The 17,470-nt window shown below is 44.1% G+C and overlaps 1 protein-coding gene across 2 annotated transcripts in view; it reads left to right on the top strand.

The window, feature by feature from the left end:
• The window catches only part of GOLGB1 (golgin B1), a 1,744,011-nt gene that overhangs the window by 1,244,365 nt on the left and 482,176 nt on the right, over nt 1-17,470 (top strand). For both annotated transcript variants that reach the window (XM_044087881.1, XM_044087880.1), the window contains exons 12-13: nt 1,315-1,420; nt 6,498-6,556. In XM_044087881.1, coding sequence (XP_043943816.1) covers nt 1,315-1,420; nt 6,498-6,556 — 165 coding nt within the window. The remainder of the gene's footprint in view (nt 1-1,314; nt 1,421-6,497; nt 6,557-17,470) is intronic.

The raw sequence follows: 17,470 nt of genomic DNA, 5'->3' as shown, positions 1-17,470 counted from the left end.
CATGGCGACACCCCTAGTCTGCTTGAAAAATTCATTCTCAAACTGAATATAATTGTGGTCAAGGACCAACCCCATCATGTCAGTGATAAGGCTAATTCTATCCCAACTCATGCTGGTGTGCTTTCTCAAGCTGTTGCAGAAATATTCTAGGCCCACTTCTCTGGGTATGCAGGAGAATAGATCAACCACATCAATGGTGATGAAAATCAATCCTTTTCTCCAGATTTGGGAAGTAAGTTGTCCTAAAAAGGTCCACGAATCTTTGATTAAATGTGGAATTTTGCTATATACTGGTTTAACCCATCTGTCTGTAGCGACACCCAGAGGAAACATTTTCGCTCTACTCCTGAGATAATGGGCCTAAAAGGGGGATGTGTTAGGTCCTTATGCACTTTGGGAATCCCAACAATGGTCGCAAGAACAGGATATTCCACCTTTAGAAAATCATATGTTTCTAATGTGATCCTGTTGTCCAACAAATATTCTTCTATGGCCAAATCAATGCGTCTGTATCCTATGTTGATTTCATTAAGCGGTATTGCATCATAATTCCCTGAAAGATGTAATATCTCATAAATCTCATTGATGTAATCCATTTTATTGAATACCACAATGCCTCCGCCTTTATCCGGTTTCATTAGTCTCACTTCTTTGTTGTTGACTAATTCTGTGAGGCAATTGTGTTCCTTCGTAGTTAAATTTGACTTGTCATTGCTCACTACTTTTTTTAACCTATATAGGTCACTACATACCATTTTCTCAAAATTTGTAACATCCAGAGAGGAGCCTGCAGTTAGAACACGCAGTTCGACTGCATTAGTTATTGATGCGAGTACCCAATTTGAAATCCCAATTTGAAAATTTTGGTTGACACATGGTTAGACGGCTGTAAACAGATAAAAGAAAATTGTAGATTAGAAGAGAGAGAGAGTTGTGTTGTTATTAGAGGTTAAATACAGTTAAAGTTTAAATACTGGAATGTGGAGTATAACTCACTTGAGGTGTTGCTTTAGTTTAGGCTGTAGTGCTTCTCTAGGAAAAGTGGCTGGTCAGCAGGCAGAAAGAAGACCTTGCATAGCTGAGATCTTCATGTCATTGCAACCACTGACTGACCAGCAGTGTATAGTTGGCAGTTTCCGGAGAGACAGGAGTAATGGAAAAAAAATGCAGCTAAGAAAAGCTTGGTTTTCTAGGAAGAGGAAGTACCAGAAGCCAAAACAAAATGACCCCATATTACAAGCAGACTGAGTGAAAAGTTTGAAATGTTATGACATGTTAAGTACAATAATAACATTCTTTAATTTCCGTTTTAAGGAGCAAGATATAACAGCCCTGCAGAATCGGGTGGTGGAGTTAGAAGATGACAAGGGAACTTTATTGCTTAGTACAGTTGACCTTGAAGAGCTTAAAGCAGAAAATGGTAAATGTACTTATTTTATTGCCTTCTACGTTAATAAGTCGCTGATTACATTTTTCTGTACTGTTTGAAACCCGACTTGCTTTGTATTAGTCTCATTATAATCCAGCTGGCTTGTTTTCTTTTTTTAAACAAAGTTGTTTTACATTGTATTTTAATTCTGGAGCTGTCCTTAGCATGTATTCACCAGTCTGGTTCCCTTCTCTTTGTCTACTGTAGCATTTTCTCTGTTTATCAAGTAGCACTTGGACTTGAAAATTTATAATGCAGAAATTAGGATAGATGACAGAGTACAGAATGTGACTGTCAAAAATGTCTACTGGAGTGATGACAAATCACATTTCTGACACTCTGTGACTCCTGCAATGGTAGTGAGTAACATGAATGACACCAACTGTACAGTAGTGATTGTTATTGACACTCTGCTCTGCTCCTCTGTCTTAGTGATGGCAAGTACCTGACATTTTGCACTCTGCTGTAATGATGGTAGGTAACACATCTGACACTCCTGCAGTGGTGGTGAGCATTGTCTGACACTATGAGTTACACTGTTGCATTGATGTGATGATGAGTAACATGCATCCTGTAGTCCAAGTGCTACCTGATGAAACAGTGAAAAGATTCCAGAAGACAAAGAGAAGGTTGGCAAGAGAAACACAACTAAGTTGCATTATGTTCAGTTCAGAGACGTGCAAATTAGTCACTAATGAGCTTTTTCTCCAAACAACTCTTTCATGTCTCTGAATTACTTTTTGTTGATATAGTGCTGCTAGAGCTCTCCAGTGAAGAATTAATAGGGCTACAACAATAATTTCAGTGAAAAATGATTTTGATGAATGCTCTTGAAAGCACCAGGTTAGACAAAGGGAATCGATGCCTAAGGAGTCCAACTAAAAGTTATATACATGGCAGTGTATGGCCATACTGGTATGTAACCAGTGTAAGTATGCAAATATAGTGCTAATACTTTGTATATAGTGCAGTAATTCATGTGAATAATGTTCATGTAAAAGAACAACTGTAGTAGCTGCTCAACTGTATTACTGCTAGTATCATCATACAGAATGCAGTGATTTGTGTAAATATTAATGAAAAAGCACAGCAATAGTAGTTACTTAGGTTCATAGGTAGATACTAGGCTATCGGCCCAAGGGCCTAAGTAATCCTAGCCAACGAGGTTCCCTGGCTTACGCCACCCAAGAAAGTTATTTTCCTGTGCCATTGGCGAGCAGAGCCACAGAAGTGATTCCCGGGATGTATTTCCTATTTCTCATCAAGATTTTTCTTGAAGCGTGCTAATGAGGAACTTTGCTTGACATAGATGGGTAGCTTGTTTCAGAGTATGGGAAGTCTCTGAGACAGGAATCTATCCCTCCAGCATGTCCTGTTTATTGTGCTGACAAGGTTTAGGTCCCTACAGCGTGTAGCTCAAAGGGATTGTGATTTCATTAGGTGTAGCATGTTCAACAGCTCTGGGTTTGACATAGCTTTATATGTTAGGCAGAGATCACCTCGGAGTAGGCGATATGCTACGGAGCAAAGCTGGAGTTTTTTGAGAATGTCAGTGTAGGGCATCTGTTTGAGGCCAGTAATCCTCTTTGTGAGGTACTTCTCTGGCCTTTCCAGCTGCTGCAGATGTGTTGTGAGGTACATTCCAAAAAGGGGCATTGTACTCTATAATGGGTCTAATGAGTGTTGAGTAGAGGGGAACAATGACCTCTTTTTTCCTGGATGAGAACCCTTTTGTGATGAGGTGTGCCACGTAGAAGGATTTCCTGACTACTGTGGTGATGTGATTATCAAAGGAGAGACTACTGTCCACCTGGGTCCCAAGGTCTCTTATCACACATTCAGTGTTAAGTAGACTGCCACCTATGTGGTAGTTCATGGGTACAGAGATTTTACCAAAGGGGATGACAATGCACTTTTTGCGTTGAACTTGAGGCCATGCCTCTGACGCCAGGCATCTGTCTCAGTGAGGCCCTTCTGTAGGATGTCCACATCATTTGGGGACTCGACTTTGGATCCTAGTTTGCAGTCATCTCAAACTTCATTAGCCAAAGGCCTTCTGTGTTGGCCTGTACTTTAGAGAAGTAGATACCAAACAGAAGAGGTCCCAGGACTGAACCCTGTGGTACTCCACTTGTCACTGGTTTGAAGTCAGATTTGGAGATTTCAACTTTTACAGTGTGGGTTGTCAGTGAGCCAGTTGGCAACCCATCTTGTGACGTAGGTATTTATACCTAGTTTAGTGAGTTTAGCTATAATTTCAGAATGGTGTCAAAAGCCTTGGCGAGGTCAAGATAAGCTGTGTGAACCACCTTGCCTCATCTACGGCTTTGATGACTGCCTCAAAGAAGTTGATCAGGTTACAGGAGGCATGATCTGCCTTTCACATACCCGAACTGGGTGGGATCCATTGTTTGGAGTTTGCCAATGTCTTTGTTTGAGTTCCATGATGATACATTCCATGGCCTTACAGACCAGGCTCGTCAGGCTAATAGGGCAATAGTTCCCGGGATCAGTGGTGGCTCCCCTTTGTGAAGTGGGATAACTGTTGCGGTGCGCCATTCAGTGGGCGCAAAGCCTGATGTGAGGCTGTGATTGAACATGGTGCTTAGGTGGGGAGCCGGTTAGTTCTGAAGTTTGTGCAAAACGCAGCCTGGGATGTTGTTCTTTCCCATGGAAGCTGTGTTTTTGGCTTTAGAGTGTGCAGCTTTTACCTGCATTTTTGTGATTACAGGGACTCTGCGTTCTTCCTGTATAGACATGGGCCCTTTAAAGGGTGATAGCAGGGCAAAGTTAGCACTGAACCTGTCTGCCAGGATGTTGGCAGTATCAGTTGGTTCTGTAATTTTTGTGCCGTAACTCAGAGCAGATCTGGGTGTTGCCATTGAGATTCTTGACATAGCTATAGAATGCTATGTGATTGTCCCTGGAATCAGTGGTGATTTTATTTTTGTAGCTAGCTTTGGAGAATCTTATAAGGGATCTCAGCTTCTTACTGAGGCTGACCAGGGAGCTCCTCCACTCATGGGATTTTACTCTCTTTTGCAACCGTTTCTTCCTTCTGTTGTAGAGTTTGTTTATGGCAGGGGGCCACCAGATTGGCTTCCTGAGGATAGTGTCTTGATTCTGTTTGGGATAGCACGATCCACGCACTCATGTAAGCGCTTATAGAATGCATTTGTGTAGGATTAAGCAGTCATAACTGTATTGTCTGTCTGCATGGGTTTCATGAAGTTCGCCACTTCTGTCTTAAGAAGCATGAAGTTAGATTTGGAGAAATTTTTTACCATGGTTTCCTTAATGGGTTTGGGGGCAGGATGTGGATATGTAGGGTGATTAGCTTATGGTCGGATCTGACCAACGAGGAGTTGACTTCAGGTGTGGAACACTGGTCACCCATGTTGGTAATGACTAGGTCTAGGATAGTGTTGCCCCTGGTGGGAGTGTGGATAAGTTGATCCAGGGTATTGGAATTTATGAATTCCAGGAAGCGTTGAGCGAATGAGATAGTACATGAGTAGTTTTCCCAGTTAATGGTGGGGAAGTTGAAATCACCCATTATTAGGGTGTTTGGTTGAACCCTAATATTTTCCAGTATATCAAGAAAAGAGGAGTGGGAATCCTGGGGCATGGTGGGGGATCTGTAGCAAGCTACAATTTGGATTGCAGTTTTACCCAGAATTATTTGCACTTGGATAACCTCGGATGCATTGTGCTGAGCAACTAGCTTAGAGGTGTGGATATCCTTAATGAATATAGACACACTTCTACCTTTGGTGTTCCGATCCAGGTTAGATGGCTGAAAAGTGTGGTATGAATTATAGCCTGGTAATGCAGGGGTGCTTTCTGGAGCCTTGAACCAGGTCTCAGTCACTGCACAGATATCGAGTGCCTTGAGGGAGTGCATTTTAAGATTTAGACTTGTAGCATTGAGTAGTATTACCCTCAGTTTTTGCTTGCCTGTTACGGTGGTGAATTTGTCATTTGAACCCTGCCTAAAAAAGCCACTATAGGGGCGGCAGGAGCCTTAGCTAGTATCCGGAATCCCAGGGGTGACAGGTGCAGGCCATCCCTGGCAAAGCATCGTGGTCTGTCAACCATGTCATCCCAGGCAGACAGATACTGGATCCCCTTAGAATGACACCAGAAACTTAGCCAATTGTTGAAGTCAATCATTTTGTCCTTGTACTGCGGTATCATTCTGGGCGATGGCAGAATGCTATTCAGGGCTAGGGTTATACCTGCCTGGGGTATGTCCAGGGAGATTAGGGTGGGGCAAGAGGGGCAGCTGCCCTGGGCGCAAAGTATTGGGGAGGTGCGAGAAGCCAATCTTTAATGTAATACCAGCTTTTAAAAGTTGGTATTGCATTTGCGGTCAAACCTGATCACTGTGTTTGTGGTCTAAACTTTAGCAACTGCTTGCTACATTTTTGTTTTAACTAAACACTGAGTGCTGTAGTGATTGATGCAGTTGCTTCATTTGTAGCAAGCAGTTTGCTGCAGTTTATAACAAGAAGTTTTTATAATAAAATGAAGGGTGGTCAGGGGGAGGGCAAAGAAACACGACCTGAATAGCTAGTCAGGTGGGGGGTGTTGTGCATCTGGCCACCTGCTTGGTGTGCCAGTAGAAGGAATGTCCATTTTTTTTTGCTCTTCAGTGGAAAAGCTAAGGGGGGGAGGGGTGTGATCTCTAATAAGCCACAGTGCTTTTTTTTTTTTTTCTCTTCACTTGAATGCAAAGGGCTCTGCCCCCTTAATATAACCGCCTTTAAGGTTGCACAGCTATGGGGTTTATTTTGCAGTTTTAATTAAGCAGTCTGTCACCAGGAACGGACACTGTTTCATACCTGCCTCTATTCTGACAGTGATTTCTGTGAGGCATTGTACCACTTAAAATGTTCTGTATTTGTGAGCTGGGAAAACTTGCAAATGTAGTATCAAATAAACATCTATCAGTTTTGCATGCCTTGGTTGTGTAGGATACATTGTGATGAAAACATAAAGTATTTGTGTTTCTGCAGTATACAAGATATCAACTGTAGTAGAGTAATGTGCTTTCTAAACTTCACAGAGTCGCTCCGGGCAAGGCTTGCAACCCTGGAGATACAAAGTGAACAGAAAACATCCCAGGTAAGTTCAAGGAGATTACATTCATAGTGAAGTTAAGCCGTAGGACTTGATCAGAGATGAATGCAGGTAAATCTGTTTGGTGCGGATAATTTAACATGTTATATTGTTTTGCTTATGGATGTATGTACAATGTTTAATCTGGAAGTGATAAGGTACCTAATTTTTGAAATAGCTGTGGTTTGAAACAGTCATGACTATAGGTATGAATGCATGTTAAACTAGATGTGGCTAAGATACGACATGAATTTAGGTGAAGTTGTCTTTTGAAATGGCTAAAGGTTTATATTCTCTTTGATGAATCCAAAGGTTCTACCCGTTCAAAATAAAACTTGCAAAGATGAATGTAAATTACTTTAATATATGATGTAAGAGTGTTCAGTCTCGCCATTTGTTCTTGCACATGGGTTCGGAGCCGGCCACATCGCAAAGCTCTGCATCTCAGAGAAGCTCAAGACCAGACTATATCCCACAATCCTCCCTGCCATTACTCAGATCTAGTTTGCCGCTGCAACAGATCGGATCGAGGAGAGCTCCGACCAGAGGAGAATTTGATAACTTTTTGCTTTTTTCGGATAAGCTACTTCTTTTTTTGTAAAAATAAGTTTCTAAGAGTTAGTATAGTATAGAAGTGTGTGTGTGTGTGTTATTATTATTATAATATTGCTCAATATTATTCTTAAGGCACCTTTTGTGGCCTACTCTTTTTTTCTTGGTGTGTTTTTTTTTTGTGTGTTCTTTTACACTTATATATATATATATATATATATATATTCACATATATATATATATATATATATATATATATATATATATATATAAAGTTAGTTAATTAGTTATTGGTAGTCTTTTTCTTGTTATTAAACCTAGTAAAGTGTCATTACTTTTACAGTCATGTCGGAGAAAGCTAAATCCGGCTTTAAAAGATGTCAGTGTGGGCAGAAAATGTCTATCACTGACAACCACGCGTCCTGCGTTTACTGTCTTGGCCCTCTCCACCTGCAAGAGGATTGCTCTATGTCATTCCTTTAGCGGGAGGGTCATGACAGATAGATGCAGGAAGCTTATAGATAGAGGGTTGCTTAAGCCTGCCTTTCAAGAGGCTTTAGACAAATCGGATCAGGCTTCTAAGTCCTCGAAGGGGTCGAAGATGTCGGAGCCCATGTCATCGGCTCTGAGTTCATCTTCGAAGGTTCGTTCGCTGGTTCCACAGACCTCGGGGCCGAGCGTCGAACGTTTATCTTTCATAGGTTCATAGGTTCATAGGTTCATACTAGGCTATCTGCCCGAGGGCATTTACAAGCCTAGCCCATAGTTTTGTGGCTTACGCCACCCCTTTAGTATGGGGAACTATACCCATTATTTTTCTGTGCCTCTGTTGAGCAGTGACACTGAGGTAATCCCTGGGGTATATCTGCGATCTCCCATCCATTGGTCAAGATTTCTCTTGAACAAGGCCAGCGAGGTGCTCTGCCTCACATATACCGGGATTTTATTCCACAGCATAGGAGTCTTTGGGTGATGAATCTATCCCTCCGCACGCCTATTTAAATAGCCGTGTCGAGGTTTAAGTCTCCGCCTTGTGGCTCTGACGGATCTAGATTTTTGAGGTGAAGCATATTCATCAAATCTGGGTTTGACATGGCCTTGTATGTTAGGCAAAGGTCACCTCTGAGCAGCGGTGTTTACTGAATAGAGCTGGAGTTCTTTCAGTCGGGCAGCATAGGACAGATGTTTGAGACCCTTTATCCTTTTGGTGAGGAACTTTTGTGGCCTCTCCAGCTGCTGCAAGTGTCGGGTCAGATACATTCGAATGGGGCATTGTACTCAATCATTGGTCTGATGAGTGATGAGTATAGGGAGACTATGACCTCCCTTGATCTAGATGAGAATCCCTTCATGATAAGGTGGGCAATGTAGAAGGTCTTCCTAACTACTTTAGCTACATGGGTGTCGAATGACAGACTACTATCAACCTGGGTCCCCAGGTCCCTGATAACTTCTTCTGTACTCAGTGGATTGCCACCTATTTGGTAGCTAGGGGTAACCTTGTTTTTCCCGAAGGGTATGACTATGCATTTTTTGGCATTTAACTTTAGGCCATGGCTCTGGCACCAGTTATCCGTTTCTGTGAGACCCTTCTGAAGGATATCTGTGTCAGATGTGTTTTCTACTATGGCGCCCAGTTTGCAGTCACTGAGCCCCAGATCTTGGAACCGGTGTCGGAGCTGCCGCCACCGTCCATTCTTCGGTCTGTGCCATCTTCGGCCCCTTCGACCCGTTCTTCCAGACCGTTATCTGAGACAGATGTGGATCGTGTCATGCAGAAACTCATGGAAAACATGGCCCTTTCCAAGTTGATTGCAGTTTCCTCCCAATTGGTGTTGAAACTAGAAGGCCTCCCCATGTCTCCAACAGGTCCTCCTTCGAGACCCATCCAGTTCTCGGAGCCGGGAGAGGATGAGCTGATGATAGTGGAGCCCTCTGTGCCGAAACTGTCCATTGCACGATCGACACCATTGACTTCGACTCCTTCGGAACTGGTAGGTGAGTCGCGGAGCCGACGGTCTCTCCTCGGTTCCAGGACCGAGAGTCGTAATGACCTTTTAGTGCCGACTCTCCCTCTCGGGGCCTCGGTGCAGATTGGCTCGGCTCCGTCCTCGGGGTTAGAGCCCACGGCCCCCATGTCTGGGATGCTCCCGTGTTCTTTTGAACCAGAGGAATCCTCGGAACGGGGTTCAGGGGCTTTTGACCTTATGAGGAAGGTATTGTCTGCACAGACAACCACTTCATCAGAGGCGTCTTCACCTTCCCCTAAAGGGCCGCTTTCTGTTTCTGCCCCCATGACCCATCCAAAGCGTAGAGCCCCATTGCCTCAGCCACCCCCAGAGGGTTCCCCCTGTTCCTTGGAGGCCTCACCGGAAGCCCCCTCTGATGAGGTCCGGAGGAAAAGGCTGTGCAAGAGGAGGCACATACTCCCTGCAGGAATCTCTAACGTCTGACACCGACTTGGATGAGGCAGAGGGGTCCCCAAAATCCCCCTCTGAGGATGTGTCATTTGCGGACATCCTGGAGATCTTGAAACAGAGGGGTGATTGGCAGTCGCTAGCCCCCACTGAGGATGAGTCGGTGCTGCTGAAGGCTTTTGGGGCTCAACCTTCTACCTCCTGGGTGACTCCGCCCTTCGATGAATTAATGGAATTGATTGCTCGAAGGGCGTGGGAGACACCTGACGCAGTGGAACCAGTCCCTCGAAAACCAAGCAAATTTATCACCGCCCCCCAGGACAAGACTTATCTCACCAAGGGAGTTCCGGTCGACGCTATGGTGGTGGTGGCAGCCATGAAAAAGGAGATGTCTGAGTCTTCCTCATCTGTTCATCCTCCTAATAAGGATTCTAGGACTATGGACAGATACGGGAAGCGCGTTTTTAGGTCAGCGACTTTTTCCATGCATTTGCTAAACTATTTGACACATTTCACACATCTGCAGAGGGATCTCATCAAGGAGCTGACAGATACCCTCCAGGGTAACACAGATGCTGCTGTTTCAGATAAGGTAACAGCACAACTTAACACCCTTACCTCCATAGTAAACTCATCCATGAGGCTCATCCCGTATGCTGCCGAAGGATCGGGTAGAGCTGCAGCTTCAGCGATTGCTCTTTGAAGACAATCCTGGATGCGGCTGTGCTCCTTTGCGGAAGCCTTCAAGTCTTCCTTTGCCAACGCCCCCTTTGATGGTGTCACACTCTTCGGGCCCAAGGTGAAGGAGACTCTGACTCGGTGTGAGCAAGAGGGAAAGACCCTGTCTGCTGTCAGGGTCCATTTTTCCCGCTCCAACTAGACCGTATCCCAAAGGGCAACGAGGCAGGAAAATGTGGTTCCGTAAGACTCTGGGATCTTTCCAAGCCACACAGAGTGATGCCCCCTCCAGAGGCGGGGGGGGGTAGAAATGGAAGACGCCACCCCGGCGGCAGAGGGGGTCCGCATAACCAAGGCGACAGGGATACCGTCCCTGGGAAGCCTTTCCAGCACTCCTGAACGGAGGGCCAGCTGTCCTGCTCTGGAGGCAGTCGGGGGTTGCTTGGCTTTATACCCACAGGCCTGGCTAAATATTACTTCGGATTCCTGGGTAAAAAGCATTATAACCAGAGGATACAAAATCCCCTTCATATCAACTCCACCTCAACAAAGAAGGTTTCCAGATGTGCCACCCCATCTGCGAAGCCCAGCAGCAATAGAAATTTCAAAGCTGCTCAAAAACAGAGTCATCCAACTAGTTCCGGCGGACCAAAGAGGATCCGGAACTTACTCAAGGTTCTTTTTAGTTCCAAAAAAGACAAGGGACTGGAGACCGATTTTAGATTTCAGCAATCTCAACACCTTCATGAAGAAGGAAAAGTTCCAGATGGTCACGCTTCAATCGATCCTTCCATTTTTACAGAAGGACGATTGGATGTGCTCGATAGATCTCAAAGACGCGTACTACCACATCAAGATGGCCAGACCGTCCAGAGATCACCTGCGCTTCCGGCTGGGAGCCAGTCATTTTCAGTTTCGAGCTCTGCCCTTTGGACTCACCTCAGCCCCCAGGGTATTCACCAAATGCATGGCAGTAGTTGCGTCTCACTTGAGATGACAAGGATTCCAGGTGTTTCCCTATCTGGACGACTGGCTCCTCACCGCTACCACCGAGCGTCGCCTCATACAAGTCAGAGACTACACAGTCGACCTTTGTCCCCACCTAGGGATTTCGATAAACTTTGAAAAGTCTTGGTTATCGCCCTCACAGCATATTTCATTCATCGGAGCAGACCTAGATACACGATTAACACTGCTAAAGCTCCCTCCAGTAAGGGCGTCAACCCTCAAACAACAGGTTCTTCTTCTACTACAGAGCAAGAAAGCCTCGGCCAAACTGGTGTTGAAAGTTTTGGGACTAATGGTAGCGTCCCTGATCGCAGTTCCTATGGGAAGATTACACATGAGGATCCTCCAATGGCTACTTTTCGTGCAGTGGTCGTTCCAGCACTTACCCCTAGTGCACGAGATTCTGCTAACAGACTCTTGCAGACGAGATCTCTCATGGTGGGTGTACAGTCAGGATCTCACTATGGGTTGTCCATTTGTTCTACCCAATCCGACGGCCACAATAACCACGGACGCTTTTCTGATAGGGTGGGGGGGGTCTATTTCAGGGAAGAACAGTCCAAGGGGAATGGTCCAACATGGAGTACAGCCTGTACATAAATGTTCTGGAGATGAGGGCTGTGTTCCTGGCATTGCAACACTTCCAAGCCCTCTTACCTCTAGGAACAGTAGCAGTTCAGATGGACAACATGTCTGTGGTCTGGTACATAAACAAGCAAGGGGGAACCAGGTCTTACCTGTTATGCAGAGAGGCCATGAGAATTTGGCAATGGGCAGTGTCCACGGGTCGTTTTCTGATAGCAATGCACATCCCGGGGTCATCCAACGTCATTGCGGACAGGTTGAGCAGAGCCATCCTGTTACCTCACGAGTGGTCCCTCAATCCACAGATGGCGGAAAAGATCTTCCGCAGATGGGGCCAGCCTTGCTGCGATCTATTTGCTTCCCCGTTGAATGCAAAATGCAGAAGCTACTTTGCCGTTCTACCCCCTCCGGGGGATGTCCCCAGGGACACACTGATACACGATTGGCCCCCGGGTCTCCTATATGCATTCTCACCTACTCCCTTGATTCCCAGATTTCTACAGAAAGCCAGGAAACTGGAAAGGACAATAATACTCATAGCCCCATTCTGGCCTCGGCAGATATGGTTCCCCTTTCTTCGAGCCCATCAAACAGAGGAACCGTGGATTCTGGACCCAGTACCAGATCTACTGACCCATTCGTCGGGAGTTCCTCACCCGTCTCTTCAGTCCCTCAAACTAGCAGCTTGGCTGCTCCGCTTCCCTGCCTAGCTAGGTCTGATCTACTTTCTCCGGCAGTTCAACACATTCTGGTTGCATCTCATAAAGCTTCCACTACAAAACTCTACAGGAGTAAATGGAAACGCTTTGTATACTGGGCGTCTAGCCAACACTTAGACCCCCTGGTAGCTCCTCTACATAAAGTATTGGAATTTTTATCTATCCTCTTTCACGGAGGAGCCTCTACTTCCACACTAAGAATACAGTTGACGGCCATATCGAACTTCCATATTGGTGAGGACTGTTCTCCCATTATGTCTCACAGACTTTGTAAGGCTTTTATGAAAGGAACCTTCCATCTTCGGCCGCCCGTCAGGAAGCCTTTCTTTCCATGGAGCTTAAATTTGTTACTGTCACAACTCATGTTGCCACCCTTCGAACCTGCTTCGTCCTGCTTACTAAAGTTCTTATCGTGGAAGACACTTTTCCTCGTAGCTGTTACTTCAGCTCGAAGAGTTTCAGAGCTGCAAGCATTATCGGTCAGACCACCTTACTTGATTTTCCATCCAGATAGAGTCTCTTTACGTACAAATCCATCTTTCCTTCCAAAGGTATGTTCTGTCACAAATATTAACCAATCCATAGAACTCCCTACCTTCTTCAAGAACCATACTAACAAGTTGGAGTATATGCTGCACAAGTTGAATGTTCACAGGCAGTTAAGATTTTATTTGGATAGGACTAAAAGTTACAGGAAGACAGATCAGCTCTTTGTCGTATTTGCAGACAATAAAAAGGGCATGGCAATTACAAAACGTACATTATCTAAATGACTTGCTGATTGTATAGCCTTTGTATACTCTTAAGTCAAATCAGTCCTTACCTACCAAACCTAAGGCCCATTCTACCAGATCCGTTGCCACTTCCTTGGCTCATGCAGCTCGCTTGCCTTTGGACATGATTTGTGCAGCAGCCACGTGGTCTAAGCCAAATATTTTCATCACTCATTATAGAGTTGACAAAGCCTCCAAAGACAGGACATCTTTTGGTTCCACTGTGCTTAGGAACGCTCTTCCATGAGTCATTCGGGGTGACGGAGCTATTGACGCTACCCGTGTGTAAGAACAAATGGCGAGATTGGACACTCTCACATAAAGAAGTTATGTCCTTACCATAACGTTCCATGTGGAGTGTTCATCTCGCCTTTGTTCTTACATTCCCCCCCTTCCCCTCCACGTGTTTTGGAAGAACGGGTAGGACTAGATTCTGATTGACATGTCTTAACCCCTTCCGAGGTATATGGTCCTGTGTCTCATGGGGTGTATGCTACTACTCTTAGTTATTTGCTATGGTGAGAGAGTGTCTCTGGATGCCTGAGAGAGTGTGTAGTTCTTGCACCTGAGGTATTGGGTTATCGGTCTGGTTTGTTTGCAAACTAGATCTGAGTAGTGGCAGGGAGGATTGTGGGATCTAGTCTGGTCTTGAGCTTCTCTGAGATGCAGAGCTTTGCGATGCGGCTGACTCCCGTGTGTAAGAACAAAGGCGAGATGAACACTCCACATGGAACGTTATGGTAAGGACATAACTTCTTTTTTTATGTAAAATATTAGGCCCATTTCTCTTCCATCCTTCTCCCAATTCCCTGTCTTCTCCTGTATTTCATTTATACTGTTATCTCCTACTCCATTTCCAACTTAAAATCTTCCTCATCCTCCAAGCACAATCATACCTTTAAATAGGTCAGCCAGTCTATAGCCCTGCACTCTTTGTAAATCTCAAATAAGCATCTATCTACCCCGTCCGTCCATTACTCAGCACCCATACTTCACCATACTACTTAGTATGCAACCTCTCATGTATCAAGTACAATTCTACCTTTCTGCCACACACTCTCCATCCTTACTGTTCCAAAGCCAAGCCTCAAAACAAATACATCTAAAAACAAAAGCCAGCAACCCAAAGATTTGCAGACACTATTCTAGTAGCCACTCACAATTTGTGACACCCCAGCAGTCACACTCTGGTACTCCATACCCATACATAATAGGCTCGTAAAGTAAAATAACCATCTCCGTCTCTCAGTAACTCCCACATGTGACAAAAACGTCTGATTTATACTATTAAGATAATTCTTATCACTGGTTTCTCCTTTAAAATTGCCAGTCTTATCAGAACTTTACTCCTGTTTAGGTGTATTGAACCTAACTTAGGCTCACATCTACCCTTAACACTTACACATTCCCCATATACCAACTCCTCCACAAAACATATCCAAACGTCAGTGACCCTTATGAATGCTGGCAACTTGGGGATAATCTAAAGCAAATAAAATACTTCCTTGACCACAACCCAGACATCGTTGGAATCAGTGAATCAACTGTTAAAACCATCACACCAGACATAAGCAACCATTTCTTTAATTACAAGTACGTATTCAGCCCTAGACCAGGTGCTAGAGTCAGTGGCAGCACACAATCAAAAATGATCTGAACAATGGTACTACTAGGACAAAACACATCAACCAGTGATCACGATGCCAAATGAATAGCCATCAAAGTAACTGAACAAAAAATCCAAGCCGCAAGTATTAATAGTTGTGTGTCTTCCATCCCCAGCCAAGATGACTAAATTCAAAAACCTACTTGAACAGACCCTACAGTCCACCAACCACATCAGACACCATACTCCTAGGCAATGTCAGCTTAAATTTTGAAGGATCTCTCTATTCTGACATTACAGATGTCCTATCAAGTCTTAGTCTAACACAGATGATCTCCGAACCCAAAAACCTAAGTTAAATATCAGGAAATCACTCCATCCTTGACCTCCTAATAATGAACACCCCATGGCTATGATGGGGGATTCAAATTTTACCTCTACCAAGCTTCAGCGACCACTGCACCATACTGTTTAGTCTTACTAGTTCCAACACCAAGAAAAAGAAACACCAGTTCTAATCTCATGTGGACCAAGAACATGAAAAAAATGTGTCAGTACTGCAGGAAGAGCTAGCCAAAACCAATTGGACTTCATTTCTATCAAAATACAACTCTAATACATTAGCAACTTCACTAACTCATAAGCTTCTCCAACTACAAGATGGATACTTCCCACAAGTCATAAGACTCCAGAAACCTCACAAAAACTATGGATCGCTCCAGAACTTAAATCACTGTACAAACTAAGAGATGTAGAATAGGTAGTGTGGAAGCAGTTGCCTCAAATTCCAATGGCTCAGGAACCTATCTAAGAAAGCTACCCATAGCCACAAATGCAGTTCCTCAAAAATGACCCATATTCATGAAACAATAACTAAAAACAGTTTTGCAACCTAGTAAACTGCATCTCTGGGCTCTCAGAACCAAGTGACCCATTTCTTTTAAAAGGTAATATCCCCACCACCTGCGGCAAATACCAGTCAACTGACTTCTTCACAGAATGCCATACTGACAATATTTACCCCACCAGCCTAGTAGTACTACTCGGTCTGCACCAGAAACCCCTATTACTTGAGAAAAATATCTACAAAAGAACCCCCAGGGAAGCTAGTCTGTTGCCCTGGTTTATAATCCTGTGTGAAGAGCATATCATCCCACCTCTACATCATCTGCCTCCATGAAGATACTGTGCCAAACGTGGAAAACAGTCAAGTCAAACCAGTACCAAAACAAGCAAAACCAAAAGATTGCAGCTATTTCAGGTCAATATCAATCTTTCCAACTCTAGAATTTTTTTTTTTTTGGGGGGGGGGACATCTTCACCCAGTTAATGGACTATTTATTTATTTATTTTATTTTATTTATTTCACATTTGTTAACCGAGAGAGTCCAACTAGATATATGTCCATTTTCAGTGGAGGCCCGGGGAGAAAGGCTCCAGAGCAGTTTAATTGTTAACATATAAGATAACGAGTATTACAAAAAGGCACATTTGCCAACTTTCACAAGATACATATTTTATACAGGTTAGAGAAATATGAAACAGCAAGTATAACAAGAAGGCACATTTGACAGCTTACACAGACATTTTTAAACCTAAGAGAAAATGCATGTACAATTGGTTTACTTGTCAATGGAGAGAGTTTACATTTGCACATTTAGACAATAAAAAAACCTAGATACGCTGTTACTCTCGTTGCCGAAAACAGAGAATAATGAGTTACTATCCAGGGGTGGTACAGGTGCAGAATCTATGATTCAGGAAGTGTGTTTTAAGTAGATTTTTAAATTGGGTTGAGTTAGTATTTATTATGTGGGCTGGAAGGGAGTTCCAGATTTTAGAGATGTAATGGGTATAAACTGATTTACCTGCTTCATTGTTGAATTTTGTTACCTTAAGGAGGTGTTGGGTACTTGATCTTAAGGATCTGGTAGTAGTGTAGAGTTGAAGTAGTTGTTGTAGGGCAGAGGTGTTGTCTGGATGATGTAGTACTTTGTGTGCGCGTGATAGTTGATTGACTTGGTGTCATTGGGAGTTCTAACCAGTTGAGTTTTTTGAGGCTTTCGCAGTGGTGGGTTGTAGAAGGTGAACCTGTGGCAAATCTAGCTATCTTATTGTAACAGCTGTCTAGTTTGTTTAGGTCTGTTTTTCGGCGATTTGTAAGCATGGGGGAGGCGTAAAGTAAGGTGGATAGGAGGTGTGTCCTGGCTGTGGTAATCTTGGAGTGGCTGGAGAGAAACTGTTTGTTGCGATAGAATGGACCCATTTTTTGTGAATCCTTTTTATGGTCTGGGAGATGTGAATGTCAAATTGAAGGTGATTGTGAGTTTCCAGGCCTAGCAGTTTGGAGTGAATGCTGGATGTGATGGTGGTGTGTAAGGAGATTGTAAAGTTACATGAGTGGCGTAGAGATCTGTGAGGGCTGAAGAGGAGTAGTTTAGTTTTGGCTGAGTTTAGAATGAGGTTTTGGTTGGTGATCCATGTTTCGGCCAGAGAAAAGCATTCTTGTGTTTGGGAGAGGAGGTGGTCTAGGGAGTTGGCTGCACAGATTATGGTGGCATTGTCTGCATATTGGACTATTG

This window comes from Protopterus annectens, chromosome 11.part0 (assembly GCF_019279795.1).
Source record: "Protopterus annectens isolate FY-2018-M chromosome 11.part0, PAN1.0, whole genome shotgun sequence".
Classification (NCBI taxonomy): domain Eukaryota; kingdom Metazoa; phylum Chordata; order Ceratodontiformes; family Protopteridae; genus Protopterus; species Protopterus annectens.
Note: the sequence above shows the minus strand (reverse complement) of the source record. Positions and strands in the feature narration are given on the sequence as shown.